Here is a 17035-nt window from a genome sequence, read left to right as displayed (position 1 = left end):
CTGTCCTCATCTGGAGACCCCGCTCCTGGGGGATACGCTATGCGGGCAGCATCCTTGCTGCCATCAGGACTGAATGAGTAGCTTGAAATGAAGCCTGGGAGCAAGAGTCACTTCACGTTCAGGAGGTTTTGTGCCTTGGACAACATGTCAGTGATGCAGCCTTTCAGCTAGCCATCCTCTTTTTTTCGCTTGTTTGATTTAACGTGCACATTTCAAGGTTTGATGAACTACCAAACAGAACGGCCAATGGTCCTGCTGACGTGGTTTATGTGGGTAACGCTTCTTGCTTTCACTTTGTTGCCCTTTTTCCCCTTCCTGGTTTGAGACGGGTAAAAAGTGAACGGAGCAATGCAACTTGGGTGGGTTCATTCAGCAAAGAGCAGGGCCAGAAGTGCTCAGGCGTTGTCTTTCATTTTAGTATCAAATGGTAGCAGACTTATTCCAAGATGAGAAGGATGCTGCACCCACCACTTCCGTGGGAAAGGGAACATCCAAAATCAGCGTCCGTTCTGCCAGACCAGTGATCAAAGCTGCCAATAAGGAGCACAAGAAAACGGTGGGGCACCAGGTAACGTATGATTTGAGCGGGTCAGTCGACAGCAGGGGAATCGGGGCAGGGGAATCCAGATGCATTTTTTCAGTTCAGATCTCGTTTCTTCAGTTTGAAGCAGAGGTAAATAAAAAACGGTTGGGGGGGGAAGGAGACCTTCCTGTGACCCGTGTTGAGGATGGGAACAGTTTGGCTGTTGCGTTTTGGACGCGTTCTAGCAGTGTCTCTGGAAGAGCAGGCTCAAGTAGTCATGACTGGAAGGAGTTGAGACATCGTGTAAGGAGGGTGGAGGCCGCTCTGGGATTCACTGGACTGTATCCCGATGTATTTACAGTGCTCATAAATTGAAACAACTTGAGAAAAAGAGCATTTCCCCCCCCACTCCGTGGACAGTCAAGCAGTGCAACAGGGGCCCAGAAAGGTTGTGCTGTCTCCACCCTTTTTTCAAGACCCAACTGAGTAAAGTCCCAAGCAAACGCTTGTTGCTCCTGTACCTCATTAAGCTGGAAGCCTTCAACCCACCAGTGTCTTCTCTGAATTGCTTCTGCACGTGCTGGGCTGATGGGGAGGTTCATGCTAGGTCACATCCAGAGGCTGGCACCGCAGGTGGCTCCCCGCAGCGCCTGCCAACTTGGGTTGCATGGTACAGCACCTTCATCCCTCCTCAAAACGAGTGGTTTTCTCTTTCAGTTCCGCAACTCGCTGCATTTGCTCATGGAGACTCTGAACGCCACCACCCCGCACTACGTGCGTTGCATCAAGCCGAACGACGAGAAGCTCCCCTTTAAGTAAGTGGGCTTTCAGATGAGCAAATGTATTCAGCATTACGGCAACAGAGTGTGCTTTGGACTTTTCCTCTTGCTAAAGAGATTGCCCCTCTTGTGATGCTGTTCCCGTAATTGGAAGGTCCCTGTAGTTTGCTGGAGTCACTTCTCTTGGGTTTCATTATGTGGTTTCTGTGCCCCTGAAAGGAAGAGTAATGTACGTCCTAGTAATTCGTAGATATACTCGGCTAACACTGAGCATCCTTGATTTGCAATAATAGGGTCTTTGTACAATTTCATCTTAGAATTGCTTTGATTTAAATGGTTATGGTGCTAAACAGTGAAAAGTAGCAGAGAAAGATATAAAAAAGTGGAGACAAGTAGTGTGCTTGCAAAATGGCTTGTAAAATGAACAAAAATGTCTTGGTGCTTCCAAAATAAATGTGAAAAAAGTAAAGATGTGACTTGTATCAACTTCAGGCAGGGTTTCGAGGTGAGTGAACAGCTGAAGCAAAAAGCCAGTCTTGATCTTTCTCTGTAGTTCAGAGGTGTTTCACAAGCTGTGAACGTTGTGAGCGAATAGCTGTTAGCCTTGGATAACGTATTTGTGCCCAATTTTGTTCCCTTTAACTCCAAAAAAGCTTGGCCATCAGTTGGCAGGGACCTCATAGATCTTGTTGTGATGTCTCCTAAATGTCACCTGGCATAAACTGCAGGTGGTGACATTTAAGAAAGCAGAGTTGTTATTGTGACCTGTAAGCAGGGAGGTATTGCCCTCCAGCTGATCCGATGCGGTCTGAGTGCTCCTGGTGAGCACGGTGCCACCTCGGAGTGCAGAGACGGCTCCAACAGAGTCCTGCAAAGGAGGACGAAGCATCCGTAAACAGGTTCACCCTCGATCTTGATATGCTGGTGGCTATGTATGCACCAGAAAGCTTCCCCAGCTTGGCTCTTCTCCCCCTGCAAAGAGCAAAGTGAACAGTATTGATGATTAGAAGACATTCAGGAACTGGCTTATATTTAACTGATTCTTTAGGTGAGTAGTTAACAGCTCTGGAGAAGGCTATGTTGGCTGTCTGTGCTGGGACAGAAGTTTCTGTGGTTTGTTATAGCTATTTCATGTACTATTCTGTAGGTACTGGAGATGCTCAGGGCCTTGATCTCTTGTTGCCTATTGCAGAGGTTGTCCATTGAAATGAAATTCAGCATTATGCTTTTTGTTTGATTGCTTTCTTTAGATAAAGTACAAAAGTATTTTCTAACTTTCTGTGGTGGAAATGTGGTAGATGCTCTGCATGGTGAAATGGCTTCACCTTTCCAAAGGGTGTTTCCAAGGCTCCATGTCCCCACTTGGCTCTACTTTCAGCCCATCCATCTTCACTTCTTTGCCTTTAACTTTGCAATTCAGTTTTTCATGTGATGCTCAGGATGCAGCTAATATCGTTTTATAAATGTGTAAGCTCCTGGTTGTCAAGGTGTAGCAATTATCTAAATGAACTCAGTTGTACTTCTAAGATGTTATGGATAGGAAATACTAGGAGGATAATTCTGCTTGTGTCTGCTCGCAGTCTGAGTGATGACTCGGTCCGATGCGATGCTCCCCATCTGGCGAATATCAGAGTTGTCAAAGCTCGGGATTTTGGGAACAAAGGGCAAACAAAACCAGACACAGTAATGGTTCTGGAGCAGCAGAGTGCAGGTGTCTGCAGTCGGCGGCGTTGCAGGAGTCACCATGGGCTGGAAACGACAGGAGGGTGCTTTTGGTTGGGCTGGTGGTGTTGCATCCCCATCTGGAAGCCAGAAAGCACTGGTTCAGGTGACTTGTACTGGGAGTTCCTCTGCAAGAGGTTATCTCCCTCCTCACCTATCATGGATTGCTTAATTGAAATTGTGATCTGGGAATCTTGGTCAATATTGATCTTGCTGCCACCAGCTTGAGGAATTTGTATCCTTAGCATGGCTTGAATAAAGTCTATTTGCTTATATGTAAAACTCGGGTTTGGAGAATACTGGGATGGCTGTAAAGGAGTCTGCATTTCAGAGGCATTTTTTTTGCTGAAAAATACACAGTGCCAGGAGGCATTAGTGAAGTGAAACATCAGTGGCACTGCCCTGGGTTAGCATTGAAGTGGTATCTTGTAGTAAGCAAAACACTTGGTGTTATGTTCGTTGTTCAGTGAAAAAACACGGACCTTTTTCTCTTCCTAAAATGTAACATTGTTCAGCTCGCAAGAGCATTACATTTTTGCTAGAATGAGATGTTTAGCCTGGAGAAGAGAAGGGGTCTAGTAGCAGCCTTCCAGTACTTACAGGAGCTACCAAGAGGACGAAGCTGTGCTCTTCACAGCAGTGTGTGGTGGGAGGACAGGAGTCAATGGCCACAAATTGATGTGAGAGGTTCAGATTGGAGATAAGGAAACATTTTTTTTCTCCATAAGGACAGTCTATCAGTGGAGCAGGCTGCCCAGAGAGGTTGTGCAACCTCCGTCTTTGGAGGTTTTCAGCCCTTGACTCGATAAAGCCCTGAGCTATGGCTCTGCCCCCATAGCTGCCCCAGCTTTTGAACATAGGAGGTTGGACTAGAGACCTTCTAAGGTCTCTTGTAACCTGCATTACTCTCATTCCTACTTTACATCAAATTTAAGGTTTGTTTCTTAGGGAGGTGAGAGGTGTCAGATTTCCAGCCTGGAGGAAGCGTTAGCACCACACAGTGATATTCGCTGTGTCTGAGGTTGATCCCTCATGGAGAAGACTTCAAAGAGAGAGGTGTGAGGGGAATGCCTGACTTCAGCTTGTACCTTTGACAATTCTCCTTCCAAATTCTGTTTCAGCAAGGGTTTGTGATCTCTTACATGAGTTTCCAGGCCAAAAGCAACCTGCTAGGTGCCTCTACCTGCCATGGCAAGGAAAAGGAGTTCATAATAATGTGTATTGTCCCACTTTTAAGCTCTTTATTTCAGTCTCAGCCCGTAGCTGGAGTTGTCGCTAGAGAGGGCGCTGGCTTTTGATGCTGATAAATCACTGCAGCCTCTCTGGTTACTGTATTTTTCCCCCACTGAGCAGGGCTTGGCCGTATTGCAGAAAGTTCCCCTCGTGTACAATATACGTTGCCCTGGGATCTTCCAGGACTGAAGCTTCCCCGTCCGTCCACCAGTCCTGTTTATTATTTATTGTTGTGGAAATTGTAGCCTTGTGGATTCTTCCTCGAAGCGAGTGACAGCCAAGACTGATTTTCCACCTGGAATCGTGTTTGTGGTGTTGTAGTGAATAACTTGCTGTAGACTTGACAGGTCTGGGGAATTTAAAAATGCACGAAGTAGCGGGGGGCCTATTTCTTATGCTGCTTTTGCACAGCAGAGGCCAAGCAGAATTATTAATGTAATCTTGACCTGCAGGTGTAAATACTTCGGGCTTTCAGGAAGGGACGAGCAGGTACCTGAGAAGCTTTTGTTCTTCACCCTTGTTCTGGAAATCTAACACAGCTATGGACACCTACATCTTACAAGTCCAAGCTTGATCCAATGACCTCTTCCAGGGTCCAGTGTCTTGAGCTGGAGAGCTGGGACCTCCTTGTGCATTTGATGTCAGGGGTAGAAGAAGGGAGAAGTTGTGGGGGATGCTGGTACCTGCACTCTGTGCAAAGATAGACTGCTCTGAAAGTGGGTTCATGCCAGGAGCCAGAGAGAGCACTGCCCAAGTATTCAGCTAGAAGTTGGCACAAAGTTTTTCAGCACAAATTGCTGATGGAAATGAGATGCCAGTGGTAAGGGGTAATGCCTGCTAGAAGGAGGAGTGCAGACAGCTGAGAGCAGAAATACCTTGAATTTCCACATGGCACGTACCAAAGCCCTTAGTCTGGAACATAAGCGCCACTGTTCTTGGTAAACTTAACGGTCTGCAAACCTGTGGGACCTGTTAATTGCTCGCTTTTGGTATGGAATTTAATATATCAGGTTTGTTTTGCTGTTGAATGGGATTTCTTTCTGGAAATATGTTGTTGCCCTTACAGCTGCAAAAGTAATGCTGTCTGGTTCATCAGGCAGTTTGTGATGGGGTAGCCTGTTCCCTTCTTTATTGTAATTGTGTTGCTTTACATAGCTGGGTAGGTTATGGCTGTGAAGACTAATTGCAACAGATTGTCGTCGTGTCCCAGGAGCTCTGCTTGGCAATAGCAAGGTCCGTTGCACTTGAAAAGCACAACGTCTTGTGACGTGGAGAGAAAAGATGTGACGTCTCTGCAGCCTGTTCCCAAGCATGGGATTTGTGGTTATACTGAGGTTTGCAAGGGAATGGCTATGGACAAAAGCTATCCATGGATGTATGGTTTTCTTCAGCCCCTATACTAATGATGAGAGCAGAGCTTTTTTTCCACAAATCGGAAACTAATTCCTGTCCCCAAAAGTGTCGCTATCAGGTGGGTTGTTGATGTGGGTTCCTTCTTATTGTCTTAATCTCTATCCTAAATATAATTGCAGATTTGATCCGAAGAGAGCGGTGCAGCAGCTGAGAGCTTGTGGAGTGCTGGAGACCATCCGCATCAGTGCAGCTGGCTTCCCGTCCAGGTACTGTGCTGGGGATTTGCCGTGCCGTTGTGCTGCTGGCGTGCTTTACTCAGCAAGTTCATTATCTGGAGCAAGGGAGGGAGAAGAAAACACCAGTGTTTTCAGGACAATTGGGTTTATTTAGGTTGGTTTATATCCAGGATAGATTTTTTCCCTTTCTATTTTTTTTTTCATTTTGTAAAACCCACATTAGCTCCTGGATTCCTCAAATTTCAGAGGTTTGTTATCAAGCGATGAGCTGCAAAGTGAGGCTGTTGGAGGGTGTGTTGTGTCGTGTCCAGCGTTTCAGCTGGTGCTTTTGGTTTGGTCCTGAGTAGTAATTTGATGTGGTGAAATCTCTGAAAATGCTGGTGCGTGGCAGATAAAGGAATCTAGCTTTGATCCCACATGGAGGTGGACAGCTAGTAACAAAATAATGTCTCTATATCCTCTGCATCCAGCTTGCCTGGGAGCAAGTGTTGCTCTAGAGGACTTCTTCCCATACAAAAGCTCCTTGCACTATACGGTTTGTTTCCTTTTTTTTTCTGGCTTCAGGCACCTGCTTAGTTGCCAGCTGGGGTTAAACCATGACAAATAGTCATTTCAGCCGAAAAATTTTTGATTATACTCGCAGAGAAAGAAAATAAGGGTTGTAAATTATTATTGCACACTTTCACACTGCACATACAAAGCACACTAGGCTTCAAACTCTTGCATCTTAAAAAGGAAAGGTTATGGGTGGTGTGGCTCTTGCCGATTGTGATACAAAATTCAAAAGAGGTTTTTAGGGCCTAATAAATCAGAAAACATAAACTATAAATAAGCCCTGAAGATGACAAGGGCAAATAATTCTAAAAATGCATCAACTGCTTTTTAGTGCCAAGCAGCTTTGTGTTAATGTCAGCATAGCCATCAGCCTTTTTATATGGAACAATGGAGTTATAAATATGCTCAGTAAAGAGTCGGCTAAGCGTGATGAGAAACTCCCTGTCCCGGTTTTTGGGGAGGATTGTGCTGCCTATCAGTTACTCTCATCTCCTGCAAAGCTGCAAAGAGCCTCTGACAACTGATGGCAGCTTCCGTGCGTTGATATGAGATGGCTCTGCTGCACCTAACCCTCGTGAAACCTCTGCCGGCCAGTGATCTCCATGGACAGGCAAAAACTGGTGATGGGCATCTCCCTGGCCGGCTGAGCTCAACTCCTTAAGAAGGAAAAAAGGAAAAAAAGAAAAAAAAAAAAAGATTCCTAGAAACAAATTTCTCTCTCTCCTCTGCCAGCATGGGAGTGTGGCAGAGAGGTGAATGGAGATTTGGGTCTTCCTATTAGAAGACCCAGCACCACCTTTGGCTCCTGTCTCTGAAGTCTTCAAGGCATTTGTGGATGTAACTGTTAAAAAGTTGCTCCTAAATTACATGATCTCTAAGCCACAGAGGAGAACTAAAAACCAGCCTATGGGTCGGGTCTTTTATTATCATCTTTGTTAAAGTAGCTGCAGGGCCAAATCCATCTGTCTGTCCTCTTGCACTGAAAGCCCTAGAGCAGTGAAACAGCTCTGGCTTCATGTGGAAGAGGCCACAGAAAGGCAGTTTTATGCTCACTAAGCAAGTGGTCGTGCTCCCCAGTGTAGGGGGTGCTCCTGGCTCTGCAGTTGTGGGTCCCAGGGGAGGTTTGGGGAACTCTGACTAGAGGGTTGCCCATGGATTTTGCTACTGGTCTTAAGCATAGCTGCAGGGGTACCCTGTTCCTCTACATTCATAATTTTGTAGCGTCTTTCCATCTCTGCTCACTTCACGCTGCAGCTTAGACCCTATGGCACTAAAATCAATGCATAATTAGTAACTGGGGAAGAGGGAACAGAGGGGAGAAACCACTGCAGCACCTGGAGACCAGCCACGATCTATTTACGGCAAATAATTGATCGGTGTGAAGACCACTCAATCCTGAAAAACTCAAAAGCGATGCTTTCAGCTCTGCTTGCATGCTTTTGGATATGAGGTCTTTTTTCCCAGGACACTAAGAATACAAAACTCTTCCATTGCCGCAACTTGTCAGCTTTTGTTCTTCCTCTAGGGAAAAAAAAGGGTGCAAATAGCTATTTCAGCCTTTCAGAATGACCTTCTCCACGTCAGTGTTTGGGATGCTTCAGGGGCAGATTTTTGTTTATTTTAATGTTTCTAGAAGATAATTGTATACAGCAACAATTCTGTGCGAAATAAGATGCTCGCTTTGGGTTTTGGTAATTCTTCACCCTCCTTGGTCATAAAATTCTAGTCTTGAAAAGCCAGACCCAGGCGTCAGGCAATGTCATTGAAAGATTGTGAATAATCTCTATATTTGAATTGGCTTTATAAACCAGCTTGGCAAAAGCTGCTTCCACAGGATCTTACTTTGTAGGAAATGTAATAGACGTTTTAGTTCTTTCTGGGTTTTTACATCCATGAGATCTGTCGCAGCTTTCGTCACAGTGAGCATTGATTATTCCTCCATATTTCTTTATATTTTGAGATAAGTTGGTTTATAATGGTTGATTAAGGGTGACCCAAAAAGGAGGGTCATTGCTTTAAATTTAAACCCTGTGTGAAAGCTATAAATTTAAACCACTTAAAATAATCATGCAAAACTTGATCTTTGTGAGTTTTCTTTCACTTGGGTGTAAGCAATTTACCTTTCGAGCAAGAGGGAATTTTCAAAATGTTTTCTTTCAAGAGAAGTTTTATTACAGAAACAGGAGAAAACATTTATTTTCATCCTGTAGTATTTAGATCTGAATATTTTCCAGCATGCTGTCACAGGAGTAACTTCTGAGAGTGATGTGGCTTTGGGCCAGAGACTTCTGGATAAAGCTACCTTCTGCCATTATTTTATGCTTCTCCATCACGGTTACTTTATGAATTGAAGAATTGAATGTTTTGAGGCTTCGATAATTTTTTTACCCGCTTCCTTTAAGGGGCGGGGGGGGGGAAGTTTTAATATAGTTTTTAGTGTTCTTCAACCCATGTAAGACATGATACATTCCCACTGAAAGATGAAGCCTTGTGCTCCCTGCTTTGGGTATGCCTGGCTTTATTTTATCACTTCATGGTATGCTGCAGTCTGCCACTATCTCAAGTAAATTGAAAATGTATCATTGGGTTTGAAACGTTACGCAGCAGTTAAGAAATGTATTAGTTAGTATGTACATAAATGACTGTGATGAATGGACTGTCTTAGATGTGTAGATAGTAAATCTATCACCAACTTTCGTCGGTAAAGCATGGAAGATGTCTCTGTACTATAAAACCATTCATCTTCTTTATAGAAACTGGCTACATAAAGATTAGTCTGTAGAGAATTAATTGGTGCAGATCTCCATTAATAACAAAATACTCTTTAAAACAAGTTTTTAACTTTCATTTTCTCAAAACTCTACATTTTTCTTCTTGCTGGTTCTGGTGGTTTCCAGTCAGAGGTACAACAGCAGTGGTCTCCCACCATGCAGTCGCTCTAAATAATGTTGTCGTTGCAGTCTCTGCAAAATACTCTTCTTGTAGTTGTTATGTATGAAATTTATTGTTCAAGTATCTTTGGCATTTGGCTGCTTCCTCTGGTCGCTGGATCTGACTGTCAGATGCAGCATCTTTGTGTCAGTTTGGTATGAAATCACAGCTGCTAAACTCTATAAACATTAAACATTCATAATTGAAATGTATCATGGGCATCCTTGCATATAAAATAATTTTTTTTTATAATGTGCCTTTAGCTGTTTTGCAGTCATTTCAGGGAGACAAAACCTATAAATGACTTTGGCTACCAGCAGTTCTGTTTGCCCGCTCTCAACAAAGGTAATATGTAAATAAAGGGGTTTTTTTCCCGCCCCATTCTGCTCTTTGAATATATTCCAGATAATTTCAAGCCATGCCAGCCTGCATGTTTTAGAGCTAATTGAAAGGCAAATCTGTTCTGCTGCAGTAAACAAGGCAAGAGAAATTTTCTTCCTGAACCGCAGTTTCTAAAATAATTTCATGTCAAATCTTGGCTCGAATATTCAACCTGCGTGCCCCCAAACAGGCTTCAGCTCCTATAGAAAAATCAATATAGTCCAGCTCCTTACTGCTTAAAATATGGATCCCTTCAGGGGACAGTACCACGTGGTGCTGGCAGGATTTCTCACATGAAGCTGGATTTGCTCAGCAGACGGTCGCTGGAATGGTCTTGGGTGATGGGGGGCGATGAATTTATTTACCCTTAATGGTAAGATTCTGCATTCAGTAATTTTAGGCCACCGAAAGAAACCATATTACAGTTAAGTCATAAAAGCATCAAGCTCTCATTACACTCCTCCTTTCAGCTCTTCATTCAGTGCTGCTGAAATAGCATTGCTGTAATCACCCTAAGACAATAGGTTGGAGATATTTTGGGCAATTGCTGACTGCTTGGAGAGATGCTTTTCGGAGGCTTCCTCAGGAGTCAGAATTTCACCCCCAGTTTCTTACTCGAGCCCTCCCTTTAATTGCGAGGTTGTAATAAATCCAGCTGGCTCTGCAGCACGAGGGCTGCTCTCGGGTTCGTAGCCCCGTGATTTCGGGCAGGAGCAGCCCCTTTGCTTTGCACCCGGTTGTAGTTTTGTGTAAAGCATCCAAATCTTGTTTTTTAAGCCACAGATACAAGGCTTAATTTGTGGTGTTTGTTATGGCTTATTCCCTCTGTCTAATTCCTGTAGATGACTAAGAAATCGCTGGGTTGACCAGGTTTCCTGCTCCTGGCCAAGTCCTTGAGCAAGTCCTATCCTCCTTGCTGCTCAAGCCCAAGGAGGGTTTTTTCACAGGCATAAGTTATTTTCCAGTGTCCTTGCATTCCTTTTATTGCCTCTTCCCTTTAGTGACCTGTGCTGACTTCAAAGCAAAATTTTGATGTTTGAGGTTGGTTGCTTGATCTCAGCCCTAAGATGATTTTTTTTTTTTCTTTTTCCCTTGGAAAAGTTTGAGTAATATCTGTCCAGTCCTTCATGCCTCATTCTCCCTCCTTCTCAGTTGTGCAGGTACAAAAATCCTCCTGGTTACAGCTCTTCATCTGTGCCACCTGTCTGGATCTTATAACTTGATAATTATAAGGAATTGTACTTATTTAGTGACGCTTGGTGGTTTTCAGCTCCTAGCAATGAGGTGTGCCCATGTTGTATGGCAGCATTCTGAAAACCCAAGCTCTGCTTTTAATTTAATACCTGTCAACAAGTTGAACTGAGGTATAACCTTCCCATAATCTGTCCTGGCTTGCTAAGCTGTGGGGTAACATGGCACGTCTTTTTTTCCTCGTGCTGGGAATCGCTTTGTGGTCTGGCAGGAGGGAAATAAGTTTTCTCTTTTTTAGCTTTTCTCTGTTGAAGATGCAGATGTTGAACCTAAAAAAAAAAAAAAACCACCAAACATACATGTGCAGAAGAACAAAAAAAAAAGCGTTGAGCTTCAGTATTTCTGCACCAGAGAGATCTCCCTTGTAGGTTTGGGGCATCATGTTTGTTTCTCTCGAAGCACGTAATTGAAAGGTAATTTTATACTGTTTTGAACCTGAAGTGGTTTAACCAGGCATGTTACATTAAACCTGAGTGCTTTAATTGTTCCTTTCTCTTGGGGCGATCCTGTAACATCACCTATGAACCCCTACAGCTTTCTTTTGCTTGTGAACTGGGACTGCAAGATATTCCGGTGAAGCTCCTGATGGACCAGCTGAGCCCCGGCGTGGCAGAGCTTTTGTCTTGATATTCTGTGGACAATAATACAAGCAGTGTGATCTCAGGACTGTCATCTCCTGCTAAATCAGCGAGGATGATGAGAGTGGCCTCGCTGCAGCAAGGGTGAAGCGGTGGTGTGCTGCGGAGGTGCAGCATTTGGCTGTGAACCTCTGGGAGATGTGGATAGAGGACTACGGATGCCACCAGCCCAGCAAAACACCCTGACAGCGATCAGTGAGCTTATTCCCTGCCACTTCCAATATTTCATGTGAGACTTAATCCTAAAAAGTGAGTTATCTGTGTTAAAGATGGACTCAAGTGGAAACAAGTGGAAATCAGTTTTTATTACCATGTGAAATGAGAGCGACAGGCTCTGAAGAAAGACCTTTTATGTAGTGACTTATGATCTATTTTTAAGGAATTTCTGCAGGTGTCTGACTCTTGTTTGAAAGCAGCTGCGGGATCTCCATCTCTGTCTCAGTGCAGGAAGATGATGGATTTTGCTGCTGTCTGCCCAGCTTGGGCCCGTGCCCTCAGTTACGCGTGTTGCCTCTTCGCCATCTGCTCTTTGCCTGAGGAGCCCGGGTGGCACCCGCAGGATGATTTCTTCCTCCAAATAGCAGCAGTTAATAATATCAGCCCCTAAACTGACTCTGGCAGGTTAATGGGAATACTCCCTCCTTCTCTTTTCTCCACCCCCCACAACGTTCTTCCTGGCTTGAGTAATACCTGAGCCAGGTCTCCTGCATCACGCGTTTGGCTGTGTGCCTCGGGCGCTGCGTGCTCTGCTTCTCCAATCAGGTTTGATTTGGAGCTGCGTAAAGCCTCAGATGTGCTTTAAATGAAAACGGGTTTTATTTGCAAAAAGCAAAAGGATTAAGGTGCGGGTACAAAATGTGAAATATAATTATATAAAGCGGAGGCATTTAGAAGGCAAAGAGGAAGCAAGTGTAGGCTTAAACCCTACGTGACATAAGCCCGTAGTCTTGCATAATCTTTATGTTCAGTTTTGGTGTACCTTACCCTAGAGAGAGCTCCCCATAGCATATCTTTTTTTTTAGTGATAATCCAGTACTTTTGGTCATTTGAGGGTGGGCAGCCCTGGCTGTCCAGCCCCAGGACTAGTTCATGTAGATAAAGATGAAATGTTCACTAAATCTGGCTACTCCAGAGCTACTCTGAGCAGTCTGAGTGTGGGAAATCCTCTCATCACAATTCCTTCTTACTCCTGTTTTCAGGATCTTAGCTTTTGCTTCAGGAACAACATTAAGGACTCTCTCTAGTTTTTGTCATTCCCATATTCTTTGCAAAAGGTGCCCAGGGTGCAGTATGTCCATGCAGGAATTGCGTGGCAATTCCCAGTCCTTAGCAGTACTTTCTTTTTTTTTGGTTTTTCTACCTTTCTTCTCATGGTAAATATTTTCTTCTACTCTGTTCTTTTAATTATAGTATTGCTTTTAGTTAAACTGGCTTTCCTCCCCTGCTGCATTTTCTCAACTGATGTGAAACTGTGTTTGTTGTGTATTTTGAAGTAGGTGTTATATTTCTGGTATGCCTATCTTGCCAAATATCCCAGCTTCCAGCCTTCAACAAGTTTCATTAGAGATGAAGTATTTTATAGAGATGGCAGCCTTGAGCGTGGGAGGTGCTCAGGCGGTGTGATGTCTCACCCAGCCCCACCACTGCGAACTGGCCGAGTGTAAGGACCCATCACATGCATTGCTCTGGCCCTTTGCAATTTATTTTGCCATTCTTCCCTCCTCTCTTAATCTCTGGAAGTGGAAAAATAGGAAGAATTGGGTGTAATAACACAAAAATAAAGCGTGCATGGGGCTGCTGGGCTGAGAAGAAGAGGTTTGTGTATGGCCGCTATTCATACAGTGCGTGTATTCTCGTTTTGGTACTCCTGTGCTCTGCCAGAACATCCGTGCGGGTGAGGGCCAGGCTCACGGATGGTTTCATTGAGTGAGGGCAGAAATCAGAATCTCTGCAATTCTCTCTCATCTTTCTCTGATGTTTGTTATGCATTTTTTTTTGAAATAATGGTGGCTGTACTTGACAGTGCTGGAAATGCCTAGTATTTTAATTAAAAACTCAGGTTTTGAGGGGTCCATAACTCACTGTGTTAATTTGGAGAAGGCTGAAACTTGGCAGATGCCGAACCAATTTCAGGATCCAGTCCGCAGGCTCTACATCTAACAGCGGCGGCAGGAGACGGTATTTCCTAGCAGTAAGCTACAGTGCTCTAATTCCTTCAATTAGTGTTGCGTGTTTGGAAACTTCACTGCTGGTGACAGTGAGGCGTCTTCCAAGTGGCTGCTTTGTCTTTTCAGAGTCCAAAGATTTTGTGTTTGTTTTAAGGGTCTCAGCCATAGACCTCAACATGGAGTGATTAGTGAATTAATTGATTCAAATTAATATTCAACAGTTTGGAAAAGCAAAATAAGGAAGAGTTTTTATTTGATTCATTCTCTTATCACCTTACCAAGATTGCTTTTTAAAATTTTTTTGGCCAAATCAGGAGATCCAGCTCTTCAAAATTAGCATATCCTTTCCGAAGGGAACAGCGTTGTTGCATTTGAGTGGTAAAACGCAGCAGCTTGGGAAGGACATCAGGCGGAATGAAAATAAGGTGATCCATGGCCTTTCTGTTCCAGGCTAGAAATGCACTGATAAGGTCATTCAGGGGCAGGGGCAGGCTGAGACTGGAGGTCAGGTTTGGGGTGACCTAGCTCCTTTCAGATGGCTTCAAGCCATGCTGAGGGTAGTGGCGAGAGATCCCTCAGTATGAGAGTTTCATATTTTGACTCGTTTATGACTCTAAATGCTTTATTTTAAGGAAATAATGCCCAGCATGCAGACTAATCCTGTCTATGCTTTGCTTTCAGGTGGTCCTACCATGACTTTTTCAATAGGTATCGTGTTCTTATGAAAAAGAGAGACCTCTCTAAGAATGACAAGAAGCAGATCTGTCAGACCCTGTTGGAAGACCTCATTAAGGTGAGCTGGAACCAAATCTTTGGCAATGATTTTTACAGCACGGAAGCTCATGATATGATCTGAATTGCTCTTCCTGCTCCTCCTTCACCTGCTGCTCATGCAGGTGCTTATTCAGCCTAGGCAGCCTGGGGCTTTTTCCAGAATGAGATAGTCTCGCAAGGAGGTAGCGAGAGCAAGCGTAACATGGGATCTTTTGATTGCAGTCAAGCTAAACGTGCCATTTCAGTGCTGGTGAAGTCCAGAGTTTCTTATCACCGGCTGTAGATGAACAACTGGCCATCTCCAGAAAACTCATCCCTCCAACCCCTCCTGCGTTTTGGCTAGCCGTAGCTGGAGCACATTTTAGAGGTCCAGCTTTCGACGCTGTGTACAACACCATGAACCTTAGTCAAAGTCGGTTCCGTCACCCCATCGTTAAATGTCTCTTTGCACAAATGAGTAAGAGAAAAATGCAATAATTGCCCTGTTTTGATGTGTGGGAGACTTTTAATAGCCACTAACACGTAGAAAAAGCATCCTATAGATTGGGACTTTTCCCCCTTATATGTATAAGCAAATAAGAAGTCTTTGCCACCCCCTCCTTACCAAAACCTTACTAGTCAGACTCACGTGCATTATTTTTAAATTGCAAGTGTGCACACAAGGGTTTCTTGCTGTTGAGGAGCCCAGAACGTGCACAGCATCTTAGCCAGGTTTTAATTTTTAATGCTTGTTTTCCTCGTGGGATTTTGAGGAATTTACTCAATTCCTCTCTGCAAAAGCTGTTTTCCTTATGCACCAAGTGTTTGTCTTAGCTGCAGAGCCATTTGCAGTGCATGTGTGACTTTGCAGATGTAAGCCTTAATCTTTTCAAGAAAGAAATACTTTCTTGACGTTCGCTGGCGTGGCATTGCTCTATTTAACTTAAACCAACAACAACAACAACAAAAAAAACCCCAAAAACGCCAAAAACAACAAAAAAAAACCCAATTAACCAACCAAAAAACATTCAAAATTTCTATAAATAATGGAAAGTTAAGACTGAATCCTAGTGCTGCATTCCTCAATGGGTATATAGACACTCAAGTAGTTTGGAGTCTAATAATATCTTCATCACCTAGTTAAGAAGAGATGTAAGCTCAGCTGATAAATTTGATTCAAAGTGGTTTTTTAAATCGGTATCTACTGAGCAACATAGACTGAAGAAAAGAAAAAAAAATGTTTGCCTGAATTAAATTTAGTTTCCTTTATGCTTTTGAAAAGGATCCAGACAAGTTCCAGTTTGGACGTACCAAGATCTTTTTCCGTGCAGGCCAGGTGGCATATCTGGAGAAACTGCGAGCAGATAAGTTCAGAGCTGCCACAATCATGATTCAGAAGACGGTGCGGGGCTGGCTGCAGAGGGTCAAGTACAAAAGGCTGAGACAAGCTGCAGTTGTCATCCAGCGCTACACGCGTGGTCGCTTGGCGCGGAGGTGGGTCCTAGGAAGCCCTCCGAGGAAGGGCTAGCTGGGAGGTCAAGTGGGAACACACTTCTGGGCACTTGTATTCTCAATCCATTCCATCCTGTAGACCTTATACTTGGGGGTTTCATAGGAGAAACGTTGAAAATGCTCTGCATGAGGTGTTGGCTTTCAGCCCTGTGAAAACAAGGCTGTTTTGTGCACGTGGGTACCACTACAGTGAACGTTTCTGTGCTCATATCAGGACCTCTCTCCACCTTTATTCAGGGGAAGAGATCAAAAGTCTTTGTCTCTATTCTATTTCATATCTGTATTGATTTAATTTCTAGGTGCTGGGCCAGGGTTAGAGCATAGGCAGCTAGGCTGTAATCAGATGACTAAAGTACTCTGAGATATTTAGGTGAAAGGGTTTCACAGAACTAATATTTTTCTGGGACTACCTCTGGCAAAGGGCGTTTGGATCAGCCAGTGAGCACTTTGCTAGTTGGTATGCACTCCTCTTCTGCAGAGACCAGATTTGTACCTCCTCGGTATCCAAGGGGAGTTCTCAGAATTGATTTACTGTATCCTTTGTAATGAGAAAAATCGCTCAAAATCACTGGCAGTGGGGCTATTTACAGTACAGAATAATAGAGCTCAATGTTTAACTCTGTGTGCAGGAACCTCAAGCTTCCCCGTGTCGGTGGCTTGCTGGGGTTTCTGTAGATAATGCTGCACTGGAGAGTAGGTTGCTGGTAGCAGATGTGGGATGGGTGTGAGGGAGCAGTAAAGCAATGTAATAGCATCCCAACACACAGGTCACCTTGCATCTTGTGCCCCTTATTCACGTCAAACGCTGCTATTCTCCTGCTCTAGCTAAGCTGGCTTCAGACACTTTGCAGATAGGAACAAGGAGTAGATTTGGGTCCTTTCAGCTTTGTTTCCCTTCTTGTTTTCTGCTTAGAGAGGCTGAGGTGTGTTAGCTATGTTGTTTGGTTTTGAGCAGCAATGTTCTCCCTGGCTCCGAGTTAGCATCTGCCCATCAGAAGTG

At 44.1% G+C, this 17035-nt stretch overlaps 1 protein-coding gene across 1 annotated transcript in view; it reads left to right on the top strand.

Moving 5' to 3' along the window:
* Nucleotides 1-17035, top strand: part of LOC142075843 (unconventional myosin-Vb-like) — a 115754-nt gene that overhangs the window by 52970 nt on the left and 45749 nt on the right. Inside the window, exons 15-19 of the mRNA XM_075137826.1 lie at nt 419-568; nt 1241-1338; nt 5790-5876; nt 14452-14563; nt 15806-16017. Coding sequence (XP_074993927.1) covers nt 419-568; nt 1241-1338; nt 5790-5876; nt 14452-14563; nt 15806-16017 — 659 coding nt within the window. The remainder of the gene's footprint in view (nt 1-418; nt 569-1240; nt 1339-5789; nt 5877-14451; nt 14564-15805; nt 16018-17035) is intronic.

The sequence above is a fragment of the Calonectris borealis genome, chromosome Z, assembly GCF_964195595.1.
Source record: "Calonectris borealis chromosome Z, bCalBor7.hap1.2, whole genome shotgun sequence".
In the NCBI taxonomy this organism is placed as follows: domain Eukaryota; kingdom Metazoa; phylum Chordata; class Aves; order Procellariiformes; family Procellariidae; genus Calonectris; species Calonectris borealis.
Note: the sequence above shows the minus strand (reverse complement) of the source record. Positions and strands in the feature narration are given on the sequence as shown.